Below are 23,952 nucleotides of genomic sequence, written 5' to 3'. Positions count from 1 at the left end.
GTTAGAAAAACAGACTTCACACGATCACGGTATTGTTAATGGTATGGTTTTATTTTCCAGAAACTGTATTGCTGGAAGCAGCACTTAGATATACATTTTATCTCACACTTAATATCGAGCCACTAATAAACCTCATTAGCTAGATTATCAATATTCCTCTCACACCCTCTTCCATTCTATCCACAATATCTATGTCTCTTTTGGTTTAGAATTTGGATTCTTCTAAGGAAATTGCAAATGTATTGAGCACCATCATATGTTTGTCTTTTAATGCACTGGGAGTTTCCCATGATGGAAGTTGAAGTTGAGTTCGTCTCAACCTGGTCCTGGCGTGTTATTTAAAACCTCCTAACTCAGTTTTCGCGTCTGTAAATTGGGGATGGTAACACGTATCTCGTTAAATAAGATGGTGGCTGATCGTTTGTTGCACCCGGTGGGCATTTGAACATGCGGTTTCCTTCTTCTCCAGCTCGTATTACATACTTGGATTCTTTATCTTGTGTTTTAACATTAATTTAAATGTTAGAAATGAGCCACAAGGAGGATTTTGTTGTGGAATGTTCTTTGATTGAACATTCCAGCTTTAATTGAATTAAAAATCAGTTCTCTAAGGCTTGGGCTGCTTCTTTTTTGTCCTTTCTACACATTTTTTTTTTTTTTTGCATGTATCTGTGTCTCTGGGGATGTAAGGGACAAAGCATGGACTCCTCCCCTGCCACTCCAATCTCCCGTGGTCTCAGGTCTGAAACTCCTGAATCAGAAGTGCGATACTTCCGTAGCCTTGAAGATAGGAGTGGGTTCCTGTTGTTTTATGGGGAATGGAGAGTGCATTTCTAAAAGTGTGACAGCCTTCACTTTTTGGACTGAGCGATGCTTTGATGTGTCCCACTCCCGGGTTGCTGTTTTGTCTGTTAGGGCAAAAGAGATGGACCGTTGAACAAGTACGGAGAGCCTGTTAGAACAGTTCCCGAGAGTCGTGCTCATACGAAAAGGGTAGGGCTAACCCATAAATAGATGAAGATGCCAAAATCATTTCAGTTCAGCTCCGGACCTCAATTTGCAGGTGTTCTTCTACTGAAAGATGTTTTCTCTTATTTCCAGGGTGTGTGTGCTGGCTCTGGCTGTGGGAAATGCGACTGCCATGGCGTAAAGGGACAGAAGGTGAGTAGCCCGAGCTCCGATGACAGTAGTTTCTCTTGAATCACCATCATTGTGGAAGTCATTAGAAATGGCATTAAAACAACCGAATAATCAGCAAGTCGTGTTAAAGCTTGATTACCGTTTCAATAATTTCCCCAGAGCAATACAAATGAAGCAAAACCAAACTCAACAGTATTTCTGAGGAATCTTAACTGCTCTTCCCCGAAGATTGTAATTATTGGTGGCAATTAACGTCAAGACAGTGATTTGGCTTATTTCCTTTTTTGACTGTAGAAGGAACACGTATATTGGCAGAAAGTCTGTTGAGTCAATAGCATTCTTTGGCATTAGTGCATGAGAACTAAACTCAGCCTTTTTCTGAAAAAAGAGAACATTTATATTGAACTCTAGCGCCTTCTCTTCAAATTAGAATTTTTAAACAATTGCAAGTTCATAACATACTTGTCTCGATTTATTTACAGAAACAGTAACTATTTATTGTTTCCCAAATGCAAAATTATAATATTTTTTTCTAAGCAAGTACTCTGCCTCTCTCTTACTTGAAGAATCACAGACCTGGATAAAGATTATTTTCTCTTGAAGGCAGGCAGTTGTTTTGAGAGAGGGTCCTTACCCGGGGACAGTGCCGCATCCTGTAACTGTCTGGGGGTCACCATGGAAACTGGGTGGGGCCGTGAGACAGCATGGCCAGTTGGCCGGTCAGTGGGACCCACAGCAGCTGGGGCCATCTGGAACGGAGGGAGGGGCCCCCGTGGACCTCTGCCTGCTTTCTGGGACTGGAGGTGTCATTCAGCAGGGCCAGGGTGCAAATTCTTCTCTCCCTTCTGTTGTGCGCAGGGCATGTGGGGCCACAGAGTCACACTTTTGAAATTCAGCAAATTCTACTTTACAGAAAATTGTTTCATTTCTTTTCAGCTATTTGCTGAAGAACCAACATTATTCTTTTAAAAAATATGTTGACAGTTGGTGGCACTAGTAGTTCCTGGATAGGTTTTTGAATAAATGAAGTATGTGGAAACATTTTTATATCTTTCATCATCAACTTTATCAACTATAATTCATCTTCAGGTGCTGTTCCTTCTCTTACTTGGGAGGTTTTTCTAGCTAGTTCCAGGCTGCATCCTTGAGAGGAGAGGCAAGTCTGTTCATACCACAGATTCTTTTTCTGTATGTGTGTCTAACTTGAATTATAAGCACGCTGAACTAACAAAGAAATCCTTCAAACTACAAAAAGTGGAACTTTCAACAGATAGGAAATGGAGACCTGTATCAACACTACTCTGCTTTTCTTGTAACTTAAAGCATCAGGGGTCAGGCAGAGTCGGTGTTTCTCGCTCGTAAAGAGAATGTGTCCATTCCACCCGCTTCCTTGATCTCCTCTCCCCTCCACCAGCTGCAGACCTGGTGGTACTTCCCCAGGCCCCGGTGCTTTTCAGACTTCCTGTTCTGGTCTTATGTTTTCTAGCCTGATTCATTTGAATTTTAACCAAAAATCTACCCATTGTATGTAACAAGGTAGATTTATCCAGGTGTAGCTTTCCAAATATTTTTGTCTGACTTCTCGACTTGACAGGGACCTGGCCCATGTCAGTTCAGAGCTGGCGAAGCATCGTTGGAGATGGCAGGTCACATCTCACTCACAGGGGGCATCTGACACCCACCCCAACAAGGAAAGGGTCTTTAAGTGTTTCTTTTCAAATCCGAGCATTGAGGAAGCCCTTGCTGTGGCCAGTGTGTCAGCAGAGGCTAGGTCTGTGCTTATCAGGGACACAGGAACATACACCATAGGCTCTGCCTTCCACTTTGGCACGGGAAGGTCAAGGTGGGAAGGTCACAGGACCTCCGTGGTCCTTCCTGGCCTGACCTTGCTCCCTCAACTGTCTGCTCCATTGCCCACTCTGGGTTTTGTACCTTATTATTAAATAAAGACTATTTAAAATAAAATACTGGCAAGCTTTGGGTTAAACCATTCTGAATTTGTGTTTTAAAAGGCTGTAATTTTTTTTTTTTTTTTGCGGTACGCGGGCCTCTCACTGCTGTGGCCTCTCCCGTTGCGGAGCACAGGCTCCGGACGCGCAGGCTCAGCGGCAGTGGCTCACGAGCCCAGCCGCTCCGCGGCATGTGGGATCTTCCCGGACCGGGGCACGAACCTGCGTCCCCTGCGTCGGCAGGCGGACTCTCAACCACTGCGCCACCAGGGAAGCCCAAGGCTGTAATTATTGAATGGATTCAGATGGCCTTTCAAAATTCAGGGGACTAGCTAAATGATTTAGTATTACAACCTTTAAACAGAAATCGGAGCTCTGTCTTTTCTCGCCTTGAGCATAACTATTTCAGGTCCTGTGGTTCACATAGCATGAGCCGGGAAGAGGGCCTTCCTCCCACTGAAAGAGGAAATTTTAAACTTCCACTTATTGTCTCGGACGTGATGTTAAAATAATCAGTTTAACGATGGGAAACACCCAGAGCATGACTGAGCTGGGACTTCAGGTCTGGTTCCCTTTCTCTCATCCCAAGGTCAGATAACAAAGAAACGTATTCTCGGTTGGCACGTCAGCAAGAGAAATTGGTCTCCTTCATCTGCCACCACTGTTCTCAGAGTGGGTCCTGCATGTGCTAATCGGGTGTAAATGCCATAAATGAATAAAGGCTTGAGCGTCACAGAATTTACATCGAGTGGTTCAGATCACAGGCCTGCTTTGTGAGCTACTAATGCCTGTTTTCGATTCTCATAGGAGTTATTTTGCTGTGCTCCAATGTGTACAAGTTAAGTGAGTTCTGATGTGCTTTTGAAAATAGGATGATAGAAGCCATATAACTCAGGGAGAGTTCAAATTACCTAACTGAGACCGAGTGTCAACTGCCTGAGAACTTTGGAAAGCGTTGTTTCTGAGAAATGCCCCCTCGAGGATCCCTTGAACATATTGGCTCTTCAGAATCCACCAATGGAAATCGGAATATCTCCAGTTTAAATTGCCAAATCCCTTTTGGCGGAGTCCTGCGTTCCATGGAGATATGATTAATTGACAGAATGTCTTATATTCTCCAGATATCATAAGCAAATATGAATGCATTAGATCATTGATTGTTTTACAATCTCGTAGTTATCAGTGTAGTGCTAGGGCTCTTATTCTGAGTTCAACAGTTAAACTCACTGAGCCTTTCACTGGATTTCAGTCTTTGCTGACTTGTTTATTTTCCCACTTCCCTGGCTGGCCACGCAGATCTTCAGATGTTTTCTCTAGGTAATTAATTTGGGCTTGTACACAGTGACGTCGTGTCTTTCCAGAGGCCTCGGCAGTGTGGGAATGGTGTCTCCTTAAACTGATTAGGGTTTTGAATTCATGCCTCCTCAGAAAGGGCCAAAAGTTAAGCTCTTATTTTGCTCAGTAACCTGATTTTCTCAATTATTTGAGGCAGTGGGAAAGGCAACCTCTTCCCAGGAGTTACTGCCATAGGCCGGGAAATGAACCATTTATACTTGGCAAAAATTGAGTTTGCACAAGAAGTCTTTTATATATTTTAACCACAGGAGCCCACGTTTATGTAAAGCTTCCATTCTATTCTGTGACCCTTGCAGTGTCCAGAGAAGGACGCTTCAAGTTCCTTGAAGTAAGAGAGGTAAGAGATATACACATGAAATAAATAACAAGTTAAGAGTAAATGATCAAATTGCAGGAGAAACAGCAGAGAAAACAAGTGCTAGAGTTGTCCTGAGAAGGGAGTGATCCCAGTGGCCTAGGACCATAAATAAAGGACAGTCTCCTGGGTGAATTAGGTCATGTGTTCACTAATTCTTTGGACTCACTTGGATATAGAATAGGGTCATCTGTCACACAGCTGCAAAAAGATAGATGCTGAAATTAACTACACTGATCAGAGAAAGTAGCCGCTGTGGCCTGTTGATAAATGCTACCATGGCAAAGGGTTGATGGTTCCTAACAGAGTGACTCTTGAAAGGGACTTTCCCAAACCACAGTCTTGGGAGCACAGAGAATCTTAATGAAGCAGAATTGTAGTATTTCTAAGGAATGATGAGAACAGCGTAGGTGCCTCATAGCTTCTCAGAACACTTTAACCTGCTGATACCCAGATCCTTGCCAACGACGTGGGGAAGAAACACATTCTCCTTTTATTTACTAATTAGACTGTCTGTAAATCACAGCCCCTCTCTGCATACTGGCTCATCAGATAGTGCACGCCCAGGCTGCATTCAAAGCAGAGAGCTTTGAAAATGGAATTCCTGTCTTCTTGTCTAAAACACGCAGCCCCTCTGATGTGGAAGAGTTGGAGGTGTCTGTCCAACCTGAAGTGATTCCATTTCCGGCCCTGGAAGTCTGGGGAGAAGCTTGTGTTGCTTCGTGCCCTGCGCTGGTACATGCTTCTCTCTTGTTTGGGTGGATGGTCTGTAGCTTCACCAGCCCTTTACCTCCCGTGTATATTTGACACAGTCGACAGACATCCCATGTCAGCCCTCCATGTAAACCTGTCTGTCTGCATCTGACATTGAACTATAACCTCTGCTTAGACACACGGCAGATCTCGGCCAGAGCAGAAACATCCCGGCTTTGGAGGGTCAGCGTGAGAAAGAGAAAGGGGCTGATGTGTACTGACTGTGTCCCTTGGGCCAGGCACAGTGCTGAATCTTTTTTTTTTTTTTTTTTGTGGTACGTGGGCCTCTCATGTTGTGGCCTCTCCCGTTGCGGAGCACAGGCTCCGGACGTGCAGGCTCAGCGGCCATGGCTCATGGGCCCAGCCGCTCTGCGGCATGTGGGATCTTCCCGGACCGGGGCACGAACCCATGTCCCCTGCATCGACAGGCGGACTCTCAATCACTGCGCCACCAGGGAAGCCCAGTGCTGAATCTTTTTATGCTTACTATTATTCTACCCATTTTACAGTTGAAGAAACCAACTAGCCCAGGGCTTCTCAGCTTTGGCACTATTGACGTTGTGGGTGGGATGATTTTTTGCTGTGGGGAGTGCCCTGTGCACTGTAGGATGTTTAGCAGTATCCCTGGCCTCCACCCACCACATGTCAGTAGCTCCCTCCCTACCCCAGTTGTGACAACTGAAATGTCTCCAGGTTAAGGCCAAATATCTCCTGGGGTTTGGGGAAACGGGGGGAGCAGTCTGGATTGAGAGCCCCTGAGCTAGCCTACTGTCTTATAGGAAATAAGAGGCAGGCGGGGGCTTCCCTGGTGGTGCAGTGGTTGGGAATCCGCCTGCCGACGCAGGGGACGCAGGTTCGTGCCCTGGTCCGGGAAGATCCCACGTGCCGCGGAGCGGCTGGGCCCGTGAACCATGGCCGCTGAGCCTGCGCGTCCGGAGCCTGTGCTCCGCAACGGGAGAGGCCACAACAGCGAGAGGCCCGCGTACCGCAAAAAAAAAAAAAAAAAAAAGAGGCAGGTGACAGGGTCCAAGTGCTAATCAGAGCACGAATCAGTTTCCATTCTTCAAGATAAGAAGATCCTGATCTGGGAGGGCCCAGCAAGAGGAACTCGTCGTTCAGAATATTCTGGAGTCTTGACCAAACTCCCGCTGCTCTAAAACTGAATCTAAGGTCTGTATGCTGTTCCACTGGCCACCTCGCCAAGGAAAGCGGACCTTCCGAAGCCTTCCTCTAAATGGGTGGTGCTGGTACGATTGCTGAGGACCCCCAAGAAATGAACCTACTCCTTTGGGGCTGTGGGCAGACCTCCCAGGTCCTGTCCTGGAGGAACGCCATGAGGCTAAACAAATAAGCACGGGGAGCCACCTTGCCTGTGACGTGGGGCAGGTCAGAGGTCGTGTGCCCAAGTCTGAGCCTCACCCCACCTGAGGCAGATTAGGGGGATCCCAGCCCAAACAGCCAGCATTGCAGCACCTTCAGGGGGTGTTTATTCCATACAAAGTTTAGAGTAAAACCTTGAGGGGAGGGCGTAGTGAAGTGAGCCTCTTAGGCCTATGTCAAGAGATGCCACTGTACCTACGTGGTGAGGATAGGACCTCCCCGGCCCCTTCCTTCAGGAAATCCTGGCGTATTCTCTGCCCTCTAGGAAATTCGTCACTCTGGTTACAAGGGAGTCATCTTTGTTACAAGCTGGGCATGGCGCCTTGATTTCCCAGGAGGCGAATCTGGCCCTGTTTCTCACTCGTTCCGGACACAGAGACGAGGGTCGCCACCTTGATCGTCAGCCTTGTCTACACCTGGGAAGATGCGTCTTCTCTTTCCTCCCCACTTGGCGTAGCCGAGGGATGAATCAATCGGCGGGCCTGTCTCGGCTGTTACTTTTAGAGACAGAAAACAAGTAACCTTAGTATCTTTTCCTCAAGGACATGCTAAATAAGAAAAAAGTACGTGCAGAGAATTCTGTATGTCTAATCGTGTGTAAATACAGGAGGAGAGGTTGACTTTTCCAGTCTTCCTGACTGTGTGCCGGTTTACGTTGTTTTCTGTTAGCTGCTCTTGGCCAGAGACACTGTAGTCCCTCCTTGATGAGGAGTTCAGGCATTTGCTCACCTATCTTACTGTTCTGTGGCTGTTTTTGCCTATATCGCCGTGCTCGCCAGAAATGCCTTCGGAGCTAACATGACTTTTAATATAAAGGATCTTACTTCCTCCAAGACCGTAAATAGAGGAGACTTTCTTAGCTGTCATTGAATCTCAAGTAAAGTTCCTTTTTGAGACAGGGACTATATTTTATTGCCATTTTTTGAGAGTTCAACAGTCTTCAATTTATACATATATTTATTTCATTGGTTTTTCTTTTAATTTACACATGGAAATTGAAGAAAGAGGGTGCTTTTGTATATTATACTTTATATATATGGTTATTCTCTTTTCATTTCTTATTATTCTTAGTATCTGTGTAGCATCGATTTGAGACCTCAAGGCTTACTGAAGAATGAGATTATCTTTATTATTTTTCATTAGAACATTGAAAATTTCTTCCCCATAAATTAAATTTACCCATTGTTCTAAATATTGAAGGTGTCATGTTTCTTCCTGGGTATTTCAGTATTTTCTTAAGTAAATGAAAATGAATATTTTTGTGTAACCTCTTTGAAACTTTGGATAAATTAGCTGATTTGGACTAACAATAATGAATGAATAATAACCATAATTTATTTATTAAGCACTAACTCTGTGGGAGGCTCCACACCACGTTCGTATTAGCGAGGACTTCAAAATCTAGTAGATTTAAAAAGAAATTCCATTTTCTTCCTTCTAGGATGTGAAATACATAAAGTCAAAACGCAGAAAAAAGTGCTACTACTGTATGTCACATATTAGGAGGTTTATTTAATAAAATTAAGATTAGTGTATTTGAAACTACTTGTATTATTTTTGAGACTGATTGGAGTTCTTTATTTTTATGTGTTCTGTTTTGAGCATCTCCCAAAGGGCGAGGGCGGCCAGTTCATTCTTTCCCCAAGCGCGGTCCTCAGACCACCTTGAGGACGTTCTTGGATGTGTCCTCTGGAATGGAATATGGAGCAGCGTGTCAAGGACAGATACGTTTGGGGGACATGAGCTGTGGTTAAAGTCCCGCCCTGGGACACCTCAGAACCTTTAATAGAAGCTTCAGAACCTTCAGGGGTGGCTTTTCCCATGTGGCTTTCCAAACTCCTCTGATCACAGACCCCTTTTATTTCTCAAGTCAGGAACAGTCTTTAGGAAAGGATGTTCTGTTGAATAAGAGCCCAGGTTCTAGCGTGCGTCCCACCATCTAAGCTGAGTGTGTCCCACCAAGTCATTTGACCACATTCTCCTAAGAAAAGGGGAAATGATGTTTGACCTACAGTTTCCCAGTGTTGCTAAAAGGGTCACGTGAAAGGTATGGTACCTAAAAAGCCCTTGGGTCATTTAAAATGTCATTTATGTTACATGTCATTTTAGCGTGAGTTTTAAAGTTGGGGTAAATATGGCGATGGAGTTTGCTTGATGGTCCAGTTGGGGACAGATTTTAGGTGTAAAGACATAGGGGTGAGCTACCCGGCTGAGAACTTCTCAGTTCACAAAGGAGGACTGGTTCCACCGAGACAGACGTTCTCCCAGCACCTAATATTAGAGAGATGTCAGGATGTTTTTAGAATGATAGCACCATTGTTAGGAAGCTTGTTTGTAGCTTTTGGTGGAGGAAAAATGAGAGGTACTCACTTGGGAGGTCTGTCTGGAAATACCGTCCAATTTCTAGTCAACGTTGTGATTTTATCATCCATTTCCAGAATCATTAGGGGAACCAACTCTCCCTTTATTCGCTGTCCTTATGTTTCAAATACCTCTTTTTGTTGTTAACTGCTTTTCCTGACATCCATATAATTACAAGCATTGTCCAGACTCCTCTCCTCCCCCAGCTAACTCTCCTTTTCTGAGGTAATTTTAAAGGGGAACCTCTGAGAAGTGTCATTTTATTTCTGACATGTAATGGATTCCAATACCCCAAGCGTCTACTTGAATCGTTTTGGGGTCTTGTGTCCACTGCGGACTCTGATGATATATTCCTCTTCCCGTGCGCTGGGTATATGGGTTAATGCACGCTCTTTTCCTTCTCCATGCTTTTTCTGGTGTCTTGCAATGCCAAGATTTTTTCCAGATGTCTCCTATTTCCTATTTCCACATATTGGACATGAATCATCCTCTGGCAGAATCATCGTGAGAATCAGTGTGGGTTCCCACATCCACCTACTTTTGTCTTTTTAGTAGTTCTTTGAAAACCAAGGTTTTTGTTTTTTTTTTTAAAATATGCTTGAATCCAAGAGTGAAGTATCAACAGTATACCATAGGGAAGCCATTAAAAGCGGCTCCACGCCAAGTGGGTTTATTTTATCCTTCACATCAGGCCCACCACAGACATCTCCCTGTGCTTTGGACGTCACTGGAATATGCCCTCTCGGGTACCATGGGGGGAACCGTGAGCCAGGCCTCCCCCGGGGTCCACCTCATCTTCCTATTTCTCTCCATTACATAAAAATCTGTCCCTTCGCCATGTGCTTCTGAGACCCTGTTAAACTTGGGATAGACTATAATCATAAACAATTCTATGCTTTTGGATCTGTAACTGTATTTGGAACGCACCTCATCCAGTTCAACTTCAAAAAGAGTGAGTTGATTTCATTTCCACGTTTAGAAGGAGTGCTAGGAAATTAAACGTCTTGAGTGGAATATCGTGTCCTGTGACTTTTAAAGCACAGCACCCCTCGTGTGAGTGGACGCTGTCATCGGAGATGCCGGCCCATGGCAGTCCCCATCTTGACTCTTAATGGAACAATTATTTTTGTCGTAAAGGATCCTGATCGAACATGGGCTGGCAGGAATGTAGCTTTCTTTTAGAAGGAGCGAAATGAGGCTGCATGTGTTAATAGGGAGGGTGGGAGGGAGGGAGACGCAACAGGGAAGACATATGGGAACATATGTTTAGGTATGACTGATTCACTTTGTTATAAAGCAGAAACTAACACACCATTGTAAAGCAATTATACCCCAATAAAGATGTTAAAAAAAAAAAAAAAAGATCAAAGACTCAACATCGACCCTGACAAAGGAGAGCTGTGCAGTTGGATTTTCCTCCTGTTTGTGGGTAGAAGGTCACGAGCCTTCAAACTGTGTTTCCAGACGGCACGTGATGATGCGAGATGGTTCCGTAGTGTGGGTGTGGAGAGCGGCGACCCCAGCAATGGCATTAACAGAACCCTCATCCTTGCAAGGTGCCTCGGCACCATGTGTAATTAAACAAAGGAAGACTTAGAGGGAACCAGGGGGCTGTGGGGAACGGGCGCCCCTGGGTCTTATTTTCCCTTCGGCAAGCCCCTTGGAAAAGTTAAAGGTTCCCCTGCACACCTATCCACGTGTGGCTTAGCCTCCCTCCATAGCCACGAGGTTTTATAGCAGCATCTCTGGCCCCAGATCCAACTGGCTCTCGATCTCTTCACTTGGAAATCCACTCTGGGGGGCTCACGATTCTCGACTCCTCCCTGAAATGCTGTCCGGACATCCTTCCTGGTTTAAGGTCCCTCTCTGGTCACCTTCATCCGTATGGGGTTGGGCTGACCCTCGAGCTTATAGACCAACCAGCAAAGAGCTGGAAGATGCTTTTGGTCATGAATGAGAGATGGCAAGCTCTCCTATGTGTCTTGTTAGATCCTGAGGATTTGTCCAAAGAATTTTTTGATGGGCGGGCGTCTCATTGCGGCCGGTGACGTCCATATGTTGGTTCACTGATTGCAGGTGAGGAATCCCTGGCTCTAGGTTGGTTGGTGGGAACTCTGAGGTCTGTAGTGTCTGGATAAATGCTTGGTTGTGCAATGGTTTCCCCTAGATTGGTAAAGGAGCTCAGGCTATCCAGGGTAGATGCAGTGAGCTGCTTGTATCCACGTGCCCCCTTCTCCAATCTCGAGGGTCTTGTTGAGGTTCTGCCTGGTCGTGGCCGCGAGCCGATAGTTTTAGGGGATGGTTGGCACCTGTCCTCGAGGATGTGACAGTCCCAGGCAGAGGGAGGCATTACACAAGTAACAGCACCAATAACCCCCAAGCTGAACACTCTGCTGTGAGCTCCAAGGGCAGAGAGAAAGCAGTGCCGTGAGATTGAGCCCCGCGGGGTCCAGAGCTGAGCTGGGGTCATGGGTCAGGGAAAGGGAAACTGAACTTTCCAGGAGCAGACACCTGAAGTTCAGGTACCAGGCTCAGGACAGGTGAATTCGGCTCCAGTTTTGATTCCCTGTTGTTCATCACGTGTGCCCTGATCTGGGGTGGAAAATTGGGCACTTTGGGAAACTACCATGGACAGCTGTCCCCCTCCCCCCATGCGTCGTCTCACTTCCTCATATGAGACCCCAAATCATGAAAGGGCGGAATGGGTGTCTCTCCGGAAGCCCTCGGGGGTTACTCTTTTCTTAAGCGGGGTCTCTCCTCGCTGCTGGGTATTCCCGCGGCGAGGGTGGGGGTGCCTGGGTGCATCTTGTTCCCAGGCCGTCTGTCTCCGGATGCAGGAGGCCGTGGAATGATGTCTTCTCTTCTACATCAGGACGTCCCACCTTTGCTCCTGGCCCACGGCGTTTCACAGGCGTGCTGCACAGATCCTTCCGCCGCGACTATGCGGTGGTGAGCGTTGGGTCCTGGCCCTCCCGACAAGGAGTCAGAGCCCCCGAGGTTTGGTGTCTGAATCCAAATACGGTGGCACTTGCTAAAGGGTAGCGCAGGCTCCTCCGCTTCGGGACCACACAGGCTGAGCCCTGGGCGCGCCCAGAGGGCCGTGACCTCCCACCGCAGGAGGCCCCCGGGGGGCGTCCTGGCTTCCTGAGCTCCTCACCCGCTCTGGATGTGGGACGCACGGTTCGTGCAAGAGACCCTGACTTGACAGCTAATTGAACACCCTGACTGCCAGGGCAGGAGTGATCTACGGCCGGGGAAACTTCCAGAAAAGCTAGCAATAACATTCGGAAGTCCGTTTTGGGGTTATTGAAGCAGAGCGATTCTCTTTTTTATGGACATTAGATTGCTGGTCTCTGCTGAGGACTCGGTCCTTCAGGCCCTTGTGGGTCCAGGGCCCTGAGGATGGGAGCTGAAGCTGAGATCTCGGGGTGCAGATCTCTTCTGCCCCCAGGGCTCTGAAGACACTCCAGTGCCCTTAGACTTGGCTCCCCAGTGGGGTTCACGCACTTCACTGTGCGGGCCATGCCACACTCTCCTCCTTCCTTTCTTTTTAACAGTTCTGCCCTTCATGTTTCTCCCACCAGGCATTCCTACTCCTTCCCCATGGTGATCGGGTTTGCCTTCTCCGCTCACCTGCACAGGTGCACCTGTTTCTTTATGCGGTGCCCCGTGGCATGCCTCTGGTGATGCGTTCTCTGGGGCCTGCATTCCTCCCTGTATCTCCCCAGCCTCTCCCCTGCATGCGTGTGCAAACACACATGGGCATGCACACACACGTGCACAGGCATGCACACACACGGGCATGCACGCACACAGGCATGCACACACAGGCATATGCGCACACACAGGCATATGCACACACGGGCATATGCACACACAGGCATGCACACACAGGCATGCACACACACACAGGCATGCACACACACAGGCATATGCACGCACACAGGCACGCACACACAGGCACGCACACACAGGCATGCACACACACAGGCATATGCACACACGTGCACACACACTTTTTACCTAGACACCCCCCCACCCCCAACACCGCCCTCCCCTATTGTCCCGTTGGAACCCTCCCTGCCCCGGCTTCCAGCCTGGGTCTTTTCCTCTTTCTGCATCGGCAGTGTTGAAGGTTGCCGCTTGGGACTCCTCCGGGATGTGGTGCTGTGGGAAGCGGGCGGGGACACCAGGGGGACCACGTCAGGAGGGTGACGTTAGAGCCGCAGGGTGTGGGCCACGGCCACGTGAAGGTGAGAAGCAGCTGTGCTCTTTACGGAAGCAGTGGTCTCGGGGGACACCCAGGTGCTGTGGGCCTCAGAGGGGGGCCCAGGGAGCCCAGCCTTTAGGGGGGATGGGGGTTTATCTTGAGCTGCTTTTCAGGGTGCAGGACACGCCTCACAGGTACTCGCCCTCTATGGACGTGGTGCGGGGCAGCTGTGTTTATCTGTGCCCTTGTGATTGAGGTGTGTTTCTCCACCTGAAAAAAAGTCTAGGCATTTTGATTTAAAGTTGAAAACCTCCAATAGGGAGGACATGGGCTCTGAGCTCTAAAACCTTCCAAATCAGGATGTCTACTAGCTCGGATTTCAGGCCTTCTCTGTAGATGCCAGAAGGTTCTTTAGAGCTTTGCTACTACTGGCCTTTCTAGAGTAAAATGTAATTTTACCAAAAGGAACCTTGATATGCAGTCTGTGTCAGAACACCTTTGGTACGCAGTCAGTGTCAGGACGCCTTTGGTATGCAGTCAGTGTCAGGACGCCTCTGGTACGCAGTGAGTGTCAGGACGCCTTTGGTATGCAGTGTCAGAACACCTTTGGTATGCAGTGTCAGGACGCCTTTGGTATGCAGTGTCAGGACGCCTCTGGTACACGGTCAGTGTCAGGACGCCTCTGGTACGCAGGCAGTGTCAGGACGCCTTTGGTATGCAGTCAGTGTCAGGACACCTTTGGTACACAGTGTCAGGACGCCTTTGGTATGCAGTGTCAGGACACCTTTGGTATGCAGTGTCAGGACACCTTTGGTATGCAGTGTCAGGACACCTTTGGTACGCAGTCAGTGTCAGGACACCTTTGGTATGCAGTGTCAGGACGCCTTTGGTACGCAGTGTCAGGACACCTTTGGTATGCAGTGTCAGGACGCCTTTGGTACGCAGTCAATGTCAGGACGCCTTTGGTACGCAGTGTCAGGACGCCTTTGGTATGCAGTGTCAGGACGCCTCTGGTACGCAGTCAGTGTCAGGACGCCTCTGGTACGCAGTCAGTGTCAGGACGCCTCTGGTACGCAGTGTCAGGACGCCTCTGGTACGCAGTGTCAGGACGCCTTTGGTACGCAGTGTCAGGACGCCTTTGGTACGCAGTGTCAGGACGCCTCTGGTATGCAGTCAGTGTCAGGACGCCTTTGGTATGCAGTCAGTGTCAGGACGCCTCTGGTACGCAGTGTCAGGACGCCTCTGGTACGCAGTGTCAGGACGCCTCTGGTACGCAGTGTCAGGACGCCTTTGGCACGCAGTGTCAGAGCACCTTTGGTACGCAGTGTCAGGACGCCTTTGGTACGCAGTGTCAGGACGCCTTTGGTACGCAGTGTCAGGACGCCTTTGGTACGCAGTGTCAGAGCACCTTTGGTACGCAGTGTCAGGACGCCTCTGGTACGCAGTGTCAGGACGCCTTTGGTATGCAGTGTCAGGACGCCTTTGGTACGCAGTGTCAGGACGCCTCTGGTACGCAGGCAGTGTCAGGACGCCTTTGGTACGCAGTGTCAGGACGCCTTTGGTACGCAGGCAGTGTCAGGACGCCTTTGGTACGCAGTCAGTGTCAGGACGCCTTTGGTATGCAGTCAGTGTCAGGACGCCTCTGGTACGCAGTGAGTGTCAGGACGCCTTTGGTATGCAGTGTCAGAGCACCTTTGGTATGCAGTGTCAGGACGCCTTTGGTATGCAGTGTCAGGACGCCTCTGGTACACAGTCAGTGTCAGGACGCCTCTGGTACGCAGGCAGTGTCAGGACGCCTTTGGTATGCAGTCAGTGTCAGGACACCTTTGGTACACAGTGTCAGGACGCCTTTGGTATGCAGTGTCAGGACACCTTTGGTATGCAGTGTCAGGACACCTTTGGTACGCAGTGTCAGTACACCTTTGGTATGCAGTGTCAGGACACCTTTGGTACGCAGTCAGTGTCAGGACACCTTTGGTATGCAGTGTCAGGACGCCTTTGGTACGCAGTGTCAGGACGCCTCTGGTACGCAGTCAGTGTCAGGACGCCTTTGGTATGCAGTCAGTGTCAGGACGCCTTTGGTACGCAGTGTCAGGACGCCTCTGGTACGCAGTGTCAGGACGCCTTTGGCACGCAGTGTCAGAGCGCCTCTGGTACGCAGTGTCAGGACGCCTCTGGTATGCAGTCAGTGTCAGGACGCCTTTGGTATGCAGTCAGTGTCAGGACGCCTCTGGTACGCAGTGTCAGGACGCCTTTGGTACGCAGTGTCAGGACGCCTTTGGTATGCAGTGTCAGGACGCCTTTGGTACGCAGGCAGTGTTGGAACGCTCCCTTAATCTGAGGCATGGGAGGTCAGGCCATAACGGGCTCTTATTCGCAAGCAGACATTTCCTCAGTGTCGGACACTTTCTCAGTGATGTGTGCAGAGAAGAGGGGAATGTGATTCAGCAGCATTTAACTCCTCATTCATTATTCGAGGCTGCTGTTGTGAAAGTTAACATTTCTTCAGTCCCCTTGGCCAGCTGGTTTTTCTCTCTGTTTTCCGTTTTGAAAAATCACACGATACCTGCAGGGAAGTGTTCATGGTGGGGATTGGCTTCTGCTTTCCTCACGCTTTTGTGTTTTCCACTTGCTAATCTATTCAGCTCTCTGTATCTCATGTGTGAAAATTTCCCAGGGGCCGGGAGGTCAGTGCTGGTATGAAATAACTTTTCTGAAGTCATCCTGACTTTCTGAAAGAACTGCTCTGATGGTCACCCCCTGCCCAGCGACAGTTGGTCAGGGGTCAGCTTCTGGGTCTTATTACTGGGTAAGTGCCGAGAGCTAAAAGGGAGGGAGAAGCAGATTTTAATTATGACAGTATTAGTGGGAATAACCATTCCTGTCCTTTCTGACTTACTTATATGACGTTATATTCTTAGCCCAAAGTGTCCCTCTTTAATTTAAAATGAAAGTTCCCCAACCTGGAGGCTGTTCATCCTCTGGGGCAATGTTCCCTCCAAGGCCCACCCCTCACGGAAGGACTTGAGGTGTAACACGGAGAGAAACAGGGGTGTCCGTGGTGTGAACGTAAGAGCTATTTTATGCATCCAGTGGTGCTTCAGACAAAGTAATCTGCTCAGTGAGTAGAGTTTAAAATTCTGTTTTTTAAAAAAGGAATTTGCTTCCCTCCGTGACAGATTGGAACACGCACGCGTCGTTTTCCATCCTGTCAACTATTCTGCTCCCGACACAGGCACCTCTCCTGAGGTGTTTCTTGTGTGCAATCACATAATTAAGGAGACATTCTAGAAGAGAGTAGGTGATCTTATTTCAGAAGCAAATTACTTCTGTGTCTTGGATCTTGTAAATAGTGGTGCAGTGAACACTGGGGTGCATGTATCTTTTCTAATTAGAGTTTTCTCCGGTTATATGCCCAGGAGTGGGATTGCAGGATCCTAGGGCAACTCTATTTTTGGTTTTTTGAGGAACCTAAACCATAATGGAAAAGAATATGAAAAAGAATGTATATATAGGTGTATAACCGAATCACTTTGCTGTATGGTAGAAATTAACACAACATCATAAATCAACTAACTAGTCATCAATAAAATAATTTTATTTTTAAAAGAAGCAAATCTCTTGTCCTCTACTCAGAAGCGATCATGTTCAGCTGTGATTGTGCAGCTCTGCAGGCAGTGGTGTCTGTTTCCGTAGTTGTGCCCCATCCTGCTTTCCTGGAATCCCAGACCCCTTACCCGGTGGGTAGCCCTAGAAGAGGGCTTCCAGAGCCTGAGGTCACCAGGCATGACTGTCCTTCTGGAGTAGATTTAGGGAACCAGGAGGGGCAGGGCGAGTTCCAGCTCCATCCACAGAGCAGGACTCTGTGTGTCTCTTCATAAACCCTGACGTAGGGCCAGCTCCGGGTCGCTACCATATTTGTTATTCTGAAATCCTGGACCCGAGTAATCAATGGCAGTGTTTACACGGAGTATCAAGCTACTGTTAGATGATTGCTTTTCATCGATTTCTTCACAAAAGGTGCTGATTCTCCCCGTGGAGAAACACTGGGTTTGGAAACCTATTTATTCTTTCAGGGATGCCTCGTGGGCTCCCATTGGCTTGGAATTCCCGTGAGAGCTCAGGACTTTTACAAAATTGGCAATTTTATATCTGGGGCAGGAGACAGGGAAGGCCACTTCAGGGTACTTGACTGATCAGCCTCCTTTGGCCAAAGAGAAATTGGCCCTGTTGTTCTGTTCGATGCCGCAGACCCCCAGAGTGGGGAGCGAGAGGGGGCATCGCCCATGGGTGTGGCCTGACCTTCAAGCATCCCCCCTTCTCCGCCCCCAGTCTGTCTGGTCTCTCTGACACACTTACCCATTGGGTCTTCTGTCTTCAAATTGATTTTTTAAATTTAAATACAGAATACATGGGAAAACGTCACACATTTTAAAACTTGACAATCTGTCATCTATTTTTTATGAGGACATTAATACCGCCTAATTTACAAACTGTAGTGTGAGATGCCTGTTTCTGCAACTGAGCTCCTAGCCAAAGAGCATAATGTTTTAACCTATCGGCATTATGTAATTTAAAATAAAAAAGCAAGAAACCATCTTATAAGTCAAACATTTAATACCTCTGAATAATAAATATAGTAAAATGGCATTAAATAAGATGCTACTAATTTACATTTTTTAAGAATTTGGCCATACCCCTCGGTAAAAATATATGTCCACATTATCTTTTGAAAACAGGTTGCCAAACAACATTGAGGTGAAGGGAAGCTTCTTTTTAAGTATTTAAGAAGGAGCTATTTATTGTGTTAATTATGCACCCTTATTTTGCACTGACTGTGCAATTATATGCTTTTCTTATCGATTCAGTTTTAAAATCAATCTTGACCAAAAAAATCCCCTTCGACATCTTGCTTAATTTCTTTCCTTGCTTAATTTCTTTTCTTTCCTTAACGTTTTAAAAGAATTAACGGTGTTTACTGAAATTAGGTTCAAAGTTGGTTATTAATTAGGATTGATCCAACCATGGCTCCTTCTAATGAATGAGGTTAGGCTCACAGTGTGTTTTGTGAAACCTCAGGGTTGGCCCGTGTTGTATTGTATTGTGTGGACAGAATCGATTTGTCATGTCTTAACCTCCTTGGAACTATTTGGATCTTTCAGGTTCTGAGCTTGATTAATGAAGTCTTGACATTATTGCAGCATGTTGGGGGAAATGTTATTAGCTATGTGATACAGTCAAGGAACTTGGTTGGAGGGAAAGGAAGTCATTTGGGGTCATCAACACACATGTGTATTCTCAGATCTTCACGGAGTAAAAAGAAGAGAAGGGTGCCGGAGCTCTTTTGTCTTGGCTGGTGATGTGCTGGCCTCAAAAAGACTCAGGCTGACACGGGAGAGTAAATACAATGTCCTGGGCTGGAACAGAATTAATATCCAACGTACCCATTAAGGAAAAAAAATAAAAAACCTGGTGCATAAGATAAAGGAGGAATTTCTTAAAAATGTCATATTTTTTAAATACTCAAGAAATTCTTATTTTCCTATGTTAAATTTAGCCACAAAAACAAGAATGAGATAATTCACAGGTCATGACCGATAGGAACAAAAAAAAGAGACGACACGGCATTTTCATTCCCTTTTAAAATATTCTGTGACGTTTTCGGAAATGAAGTTGGCCTGATAGACATAGAAACAACGATAAATGCAAAAGAGATGTGTTTACATAGACGACAGTCAGGAGGGTTTAGTTTGTAGGCAGGTGTTTCGTGCAGTGCAGAGTAGCTCTGAAAACGTCATCAAATCTGACTCTTAAAAGATCCGATAGGGAAGAGGGGCAGGTGGGGGGTGGTCCCGTCTTACATAGGGCAGAACGGATTTTCAGAGAGTCCAAGCGATTGGTGCTGGAGCCAGTATGGGCATCTTTCGGTTCAAAGTTCTTTCCCCATCACATGACATTATCAGTCTACGGTGAGAACGTGGAAAGTAGGATTCCCAAAAGCTCCGGTCACTAACCCAGAGCAGAGATGCCTATTTTTGGAGTCAAGTTTGAAAATGGAATTCCTAGACCTGCACCCTCTTGGTAGGTTTATATTATTTCTTTGGAATCTTTAACATTTTGTGTTTCCTTATTCCTCATGAAGGTATTTAGTGAGCACCTACTGTGTGCTGCTTGTGCTAGGTGTGAGGGCCCAGGGAATGCCCCCTGGCAGGGGGGGTACCTGTAAAACCCAATTTCAATAGATACTTGCATTTAACACATTTTTTAAGAAAACATTGTTTTCCTTAATTCCTGATTCGCAGTTTATCTCAAGGTTAAACCTAAAGAATATCTTGAATGCTTTTTATATTAGTAATTATAATCATTATTGTGAGGATAGTTCTGCATTTTTTCATATTTACTGTTAGCACAGACTTAAAAAAAAAAAAAGCCATGACCTAGATTGTGGCATTTCCTGACTTTTATGTGCCCTAATTTTGTTCAGGACGCACGCACTTCCAGAACCCTGTCACACACCCACATTCATTTTCAAGTTCAAGTTAATAACATCCTTAGCTGTGGTAACAAAACCCTCCAAGGACTATTTAGGCATTGTGCAGTAACAGGTATTTCTAAAATTTGCTGATAACATGGAATATGTCTCTTTAAACCTCAGGGTCGTTGGTTTGAAGGTAGTGAACGTAAAGCAAAGTGTCTTTTTGAGAAAAATGTATTTTTTCTTGTCTAAACTCAAAAAGCAGCTAACCTCCTGTTGCTATTTCATTTTCAATTATTTATGTTCCTGCAATCTCACTCCTTCCCCACAATCTTTAAGTTAGGAGGTAGGTTTTTGATAAATCTCATGGAACTTTAAAACACAGAAAAGGCACTTGTGCTGGTGAGTAAAGGTGCAATTTTGCAGGAAGGTTCTCAGCAGCTCCTAGGCCTCTGAGTGGTTTTGTGCTGCTCTGGGCACTTTAGATAAGGCCCCCCTGCGGGGCCAGTGCCCAGCCTCCTTCCTGCAGTGCGCAACATACCCAACCTTCCAGGGCCACCACAAGTGAGGTTCCAAGCTGCAGTCAGGCCCCTTTTATGTCTGTACTGCTTTTCTGCTTTAAAAGACAATTTCCAAGTCTATACTATACTATGTAAGGTAACAGGTTTAGGCAAAAACATTCATGATTTTGATTTTCAAGAGCTCCCTATGTCAAAACGTTATTATCATCTTTCGGGGAAGCTGTTAAAATTTGGATGGTCTTTTTTCCTTCGTAAATGGCAGAAATCAGGAGAATGGATTAACTTACCTTAAGTATATGTTTCCTATAAACTTGTAGAAGGACCAAAGCAGATCCTTCGTATAAATTTTACTGGCAGTTGGATATTTAGAAATTGGTTTTTAGAGACCTTCTTACTACCATATTTGTACCTATTTTATGCACGTTTTATAGGATTTAATTTTTTCAACATTTACTATTTCCAGTCATTTAGAAAACTGAAGTTACTTTTTCCCCTGTATTATTGTTAGATTCAAATACTCTAAGTTTAAAAAAATGGGTGAAAAAAGCAATCTGAAAAGCATCCACAATTCACATTATTTCTAGGGTCACAGCATTTACCTGTCACTTAATAGCCTCAGCGCTCAGGTTACTAGTTTTATATTTAATTTAAATCACATTTTTAATTCCCATTAAAATTCTTTCCCTTAGAGTTCTGCATTGTAAGCCTTAAAAAACTGATTTCTCTTAGCTGTGCCTGCACTAATATCTTCAATGGCATTGAATATTTAATATTAATATATTAAGATAATGAATATTTAAGAAAAAAGTCTGAACGCTTTCAGGGTCCCCTGGGGGAATTTTGATTCGGGGGGGGGGGGGGGGAAGGCGTGGTCCCATTGCGCCCTCTAGTGGCGGGAAAATCAGAGCCCTTGGGGGCTTTCCGGACATGGCCCTTTCAAAAGCTCATGCCTCCTTTATTGCCTCTCAATTTAATGGGATCAATTAAGTGTAAACGTTCTCTTTGAATCACTTTGTGTTTCGGAGTCCTTCCCCTAGGAAGGGATGTTTAGCTGAGATTCCATGGACGTGCTGGGGTGCTAGGGGAGCATGGGGGTGGCGTGTGGGTACAGATATTTCAGGGAGCAGCGACCATCTGGAAGTGGGTTGGGTAACTGATGCCCACACGTTTGAGGCACTGTTTGGGCCCGTGAGGTGGTTGGGAGCCAAGACCTAGGCTGAAGCCCAGAGGATAACGAATGTCGGGGGAGGGTTATTGGACGGGGGTCCCCAGGAAAACCCATCGGGACGTTTGAACCTTCACATTGAGATCTGAATGTATTAACAGAGCGTGAGGCCCAGAAACACACGTGTTTTCCGGAGGGCAAGCTCCCCTTGTTAAAGTGGAACAAAGCTATCGATTAAAGATTAACTGTATCAGGAAATGTATACACAAAATTGGACTGAATACACCCACCAGACTTTGGAAAAACATTATCAAAATATTTTGCTTCTTGCTAATTTGGGAAGCTGACTACTTCGGGGGAATAACTTTAAATATTTATACTTAAAATATTTTAAACAGATTACTGCTTTGGAATAAGACAACGAAAGCATTTTAGACTGATTTTTCACAAAGAGCCCAAGAGACAAATGATTGAAGAAACATTTGCCACTGCTTACAGCTTTAAAGTGTGTCCTGCATAAGTGATTCTTGGCTCTAATGAAGGAGAAAGGTCTGGAATTTATTTATAAGTCCTAAGAATCTTTGGAAAATTTTAAGTTTTTTTTTGCCACCAACAATTTGTCAGCACTCAAGTTTGCCTGTTGTTTTAGTAAGTTTTTTTTACTGGATCAGTGAAGCTGGACGGCTTGTTTGCTCTTAGCTGGCGTTCGGGGAAGAGTTTTAAACTGTTGATAGTAAGAATGAACTTAGGACTCCTTCGAATTATTCTTGGGTTGAAGAATGGTTCTTTAGAAAGCGTTTTGTGAAAAACTCTTTACGATTCATTTTTTTTCTCACCAGGTGATGTGCAAAGTGGATTTTTGTAGCTCGAAAGTATCCGTTTTATTTCTTGCAAATGTTGACTCATCAGAAATATGTATTGTGTATCTCCTCCGTAACTGGCAGCCTGCTAGTTTTATATCACATATGATTTGAGCTTAGCTCTAAAAACCAACCTTCATGGCAGTGTTGAAATTCTTAGAATTGTGCCAGAATTCCTCGTGGGCTCAAATAATGTTTCCATATCAGGATTTATCCAACAGAAATCTACCCTTGAACACGGCCTCTCGGGGAGGTTTCTGCATTACGTGCTGTATCAGTGGGCAGTGTGAAGCTGATGACCCAGCAGCCGGGCCTTGGTGGACCTTATCCATTAGATGGACTTATCCACGGGGACTGCCTGAGGCGGAAAGGCCGGCGTAAAAGCTGCAGTCCCGATGTGGGCAGAGAGGGAAAGGCTTTCCCATTTACTTCCTGTACAACCAGCAAGCTCCCTTTCCCAGACCAAACCTGATTATCTGCATCTTCCGAATCTTGGGAGCAAGTCCCTACAAGCCTGACGATGGTCAAAGGGGGGAGTGTTGAGAGGCTGTGCAGGGTCCGCTTGCCCAGACCAACTCCGTGGTGTAGGCAGAGGGGGTCCAGGAGGCTCCTGGAGAAGAGACTGGATCTTATAGTACACGAAGGTCAGGGATTAGGGAGCCTTTTTATCCTTTTTAACACTTTTCTGCTTTTCTGATTCTTCTCGTCCTTTGAATGTGTAAAGATGGAGAATGAGCTCATTTCTAGGAAGAAAACCTCTTAATTGCCCATCTCTCCCCACCCTCACGTGTAATTGCTAAAGCTCTTGGCATATACCCACGTTTCCAACGGAGACCACTATGTAAAGATTCCTCATACTGACCATATCAAGTGAAGAAATATCACCAAATCTTGAGAGAGAAAATGAGACTTTGGGGAAGAAGCCATGCTTTGGGGGCACGATCAGTTTACTCTTTCGTAGTTTAATACTGAAATGTTAAATGCATGAAACAGTAGTCATGATAGAGCGATTATGTGAAGCGATCTTCAGCATTATATTTAAAGAAATGTAGTTAATTTTTTTACTGAAGTATAGTTGATTTACAGTGTTGTGTTACTTTCAAGTGTACAGCAAAGTGATTCAGTTATCCATATATATACACTCTTTTTCATGTTCTTTTCCATTATGGTTTATCTCAGGATATTGAATAGAGTTCCCTGTGCTCTACAGTAGGACCTTGTTGTTCATCCATTCTATATGTAAGAGTTCGCATCCGCTAACCCCACACTCCCACTCCATCCCTCCCCCAAATGTAGCCTACTTTCAACTGACACATGCGTTCTTTTAACGTTCCAGGTATATGTCTCGTGGGGCAGAGGAGAGTCAGTGTTCGCATCTTCTTCTTAGGAAAACCAGGCTTTTTCAGGGCTCTGGTTGTGTATGTCCT

General features: G+C 46.1%; 1 protein-coding gene across 1 annotated transcript in view; it reads left to right on the top strand.

Moving 5' to 3' along the window:
* COL4A1 (collagen type IV alpha 1 chain) overlaps window positions 1-23,952 on the top strand; it is a 150,436-nt gene that overhangs the window by 59,439 nt on the left and 67,045 nt on the right. The window contains exon 2 of the mRNA XM_082859485.1: window positions 1,102-1,161. Within this exon, the coding sequence (XP_082715611.1) occupies window positions 1,102-1,161 (60 nt within the window). The remainder of the gene's footprint in view (window positions 1-1,101; window positions 1,162-23,952) is intronic.

This window comes from Leucopleurus acutus (genome assembly GCF_964270905.1).
Source record: "Leucopleurus acutus genome assembly, chromosome: 18".
In the NCBI taxonomy this organism is placed as follows: domain Eukaryota; kingdom Metazoa; phylum Chordata; class Mammalia; order Artiodactyla; family Delphinidae; genus Leucopleurus; species Leucopleurus acutus.
This window is presented reverse-complemented; position numbering and strand designations above follow the sequence as displayed.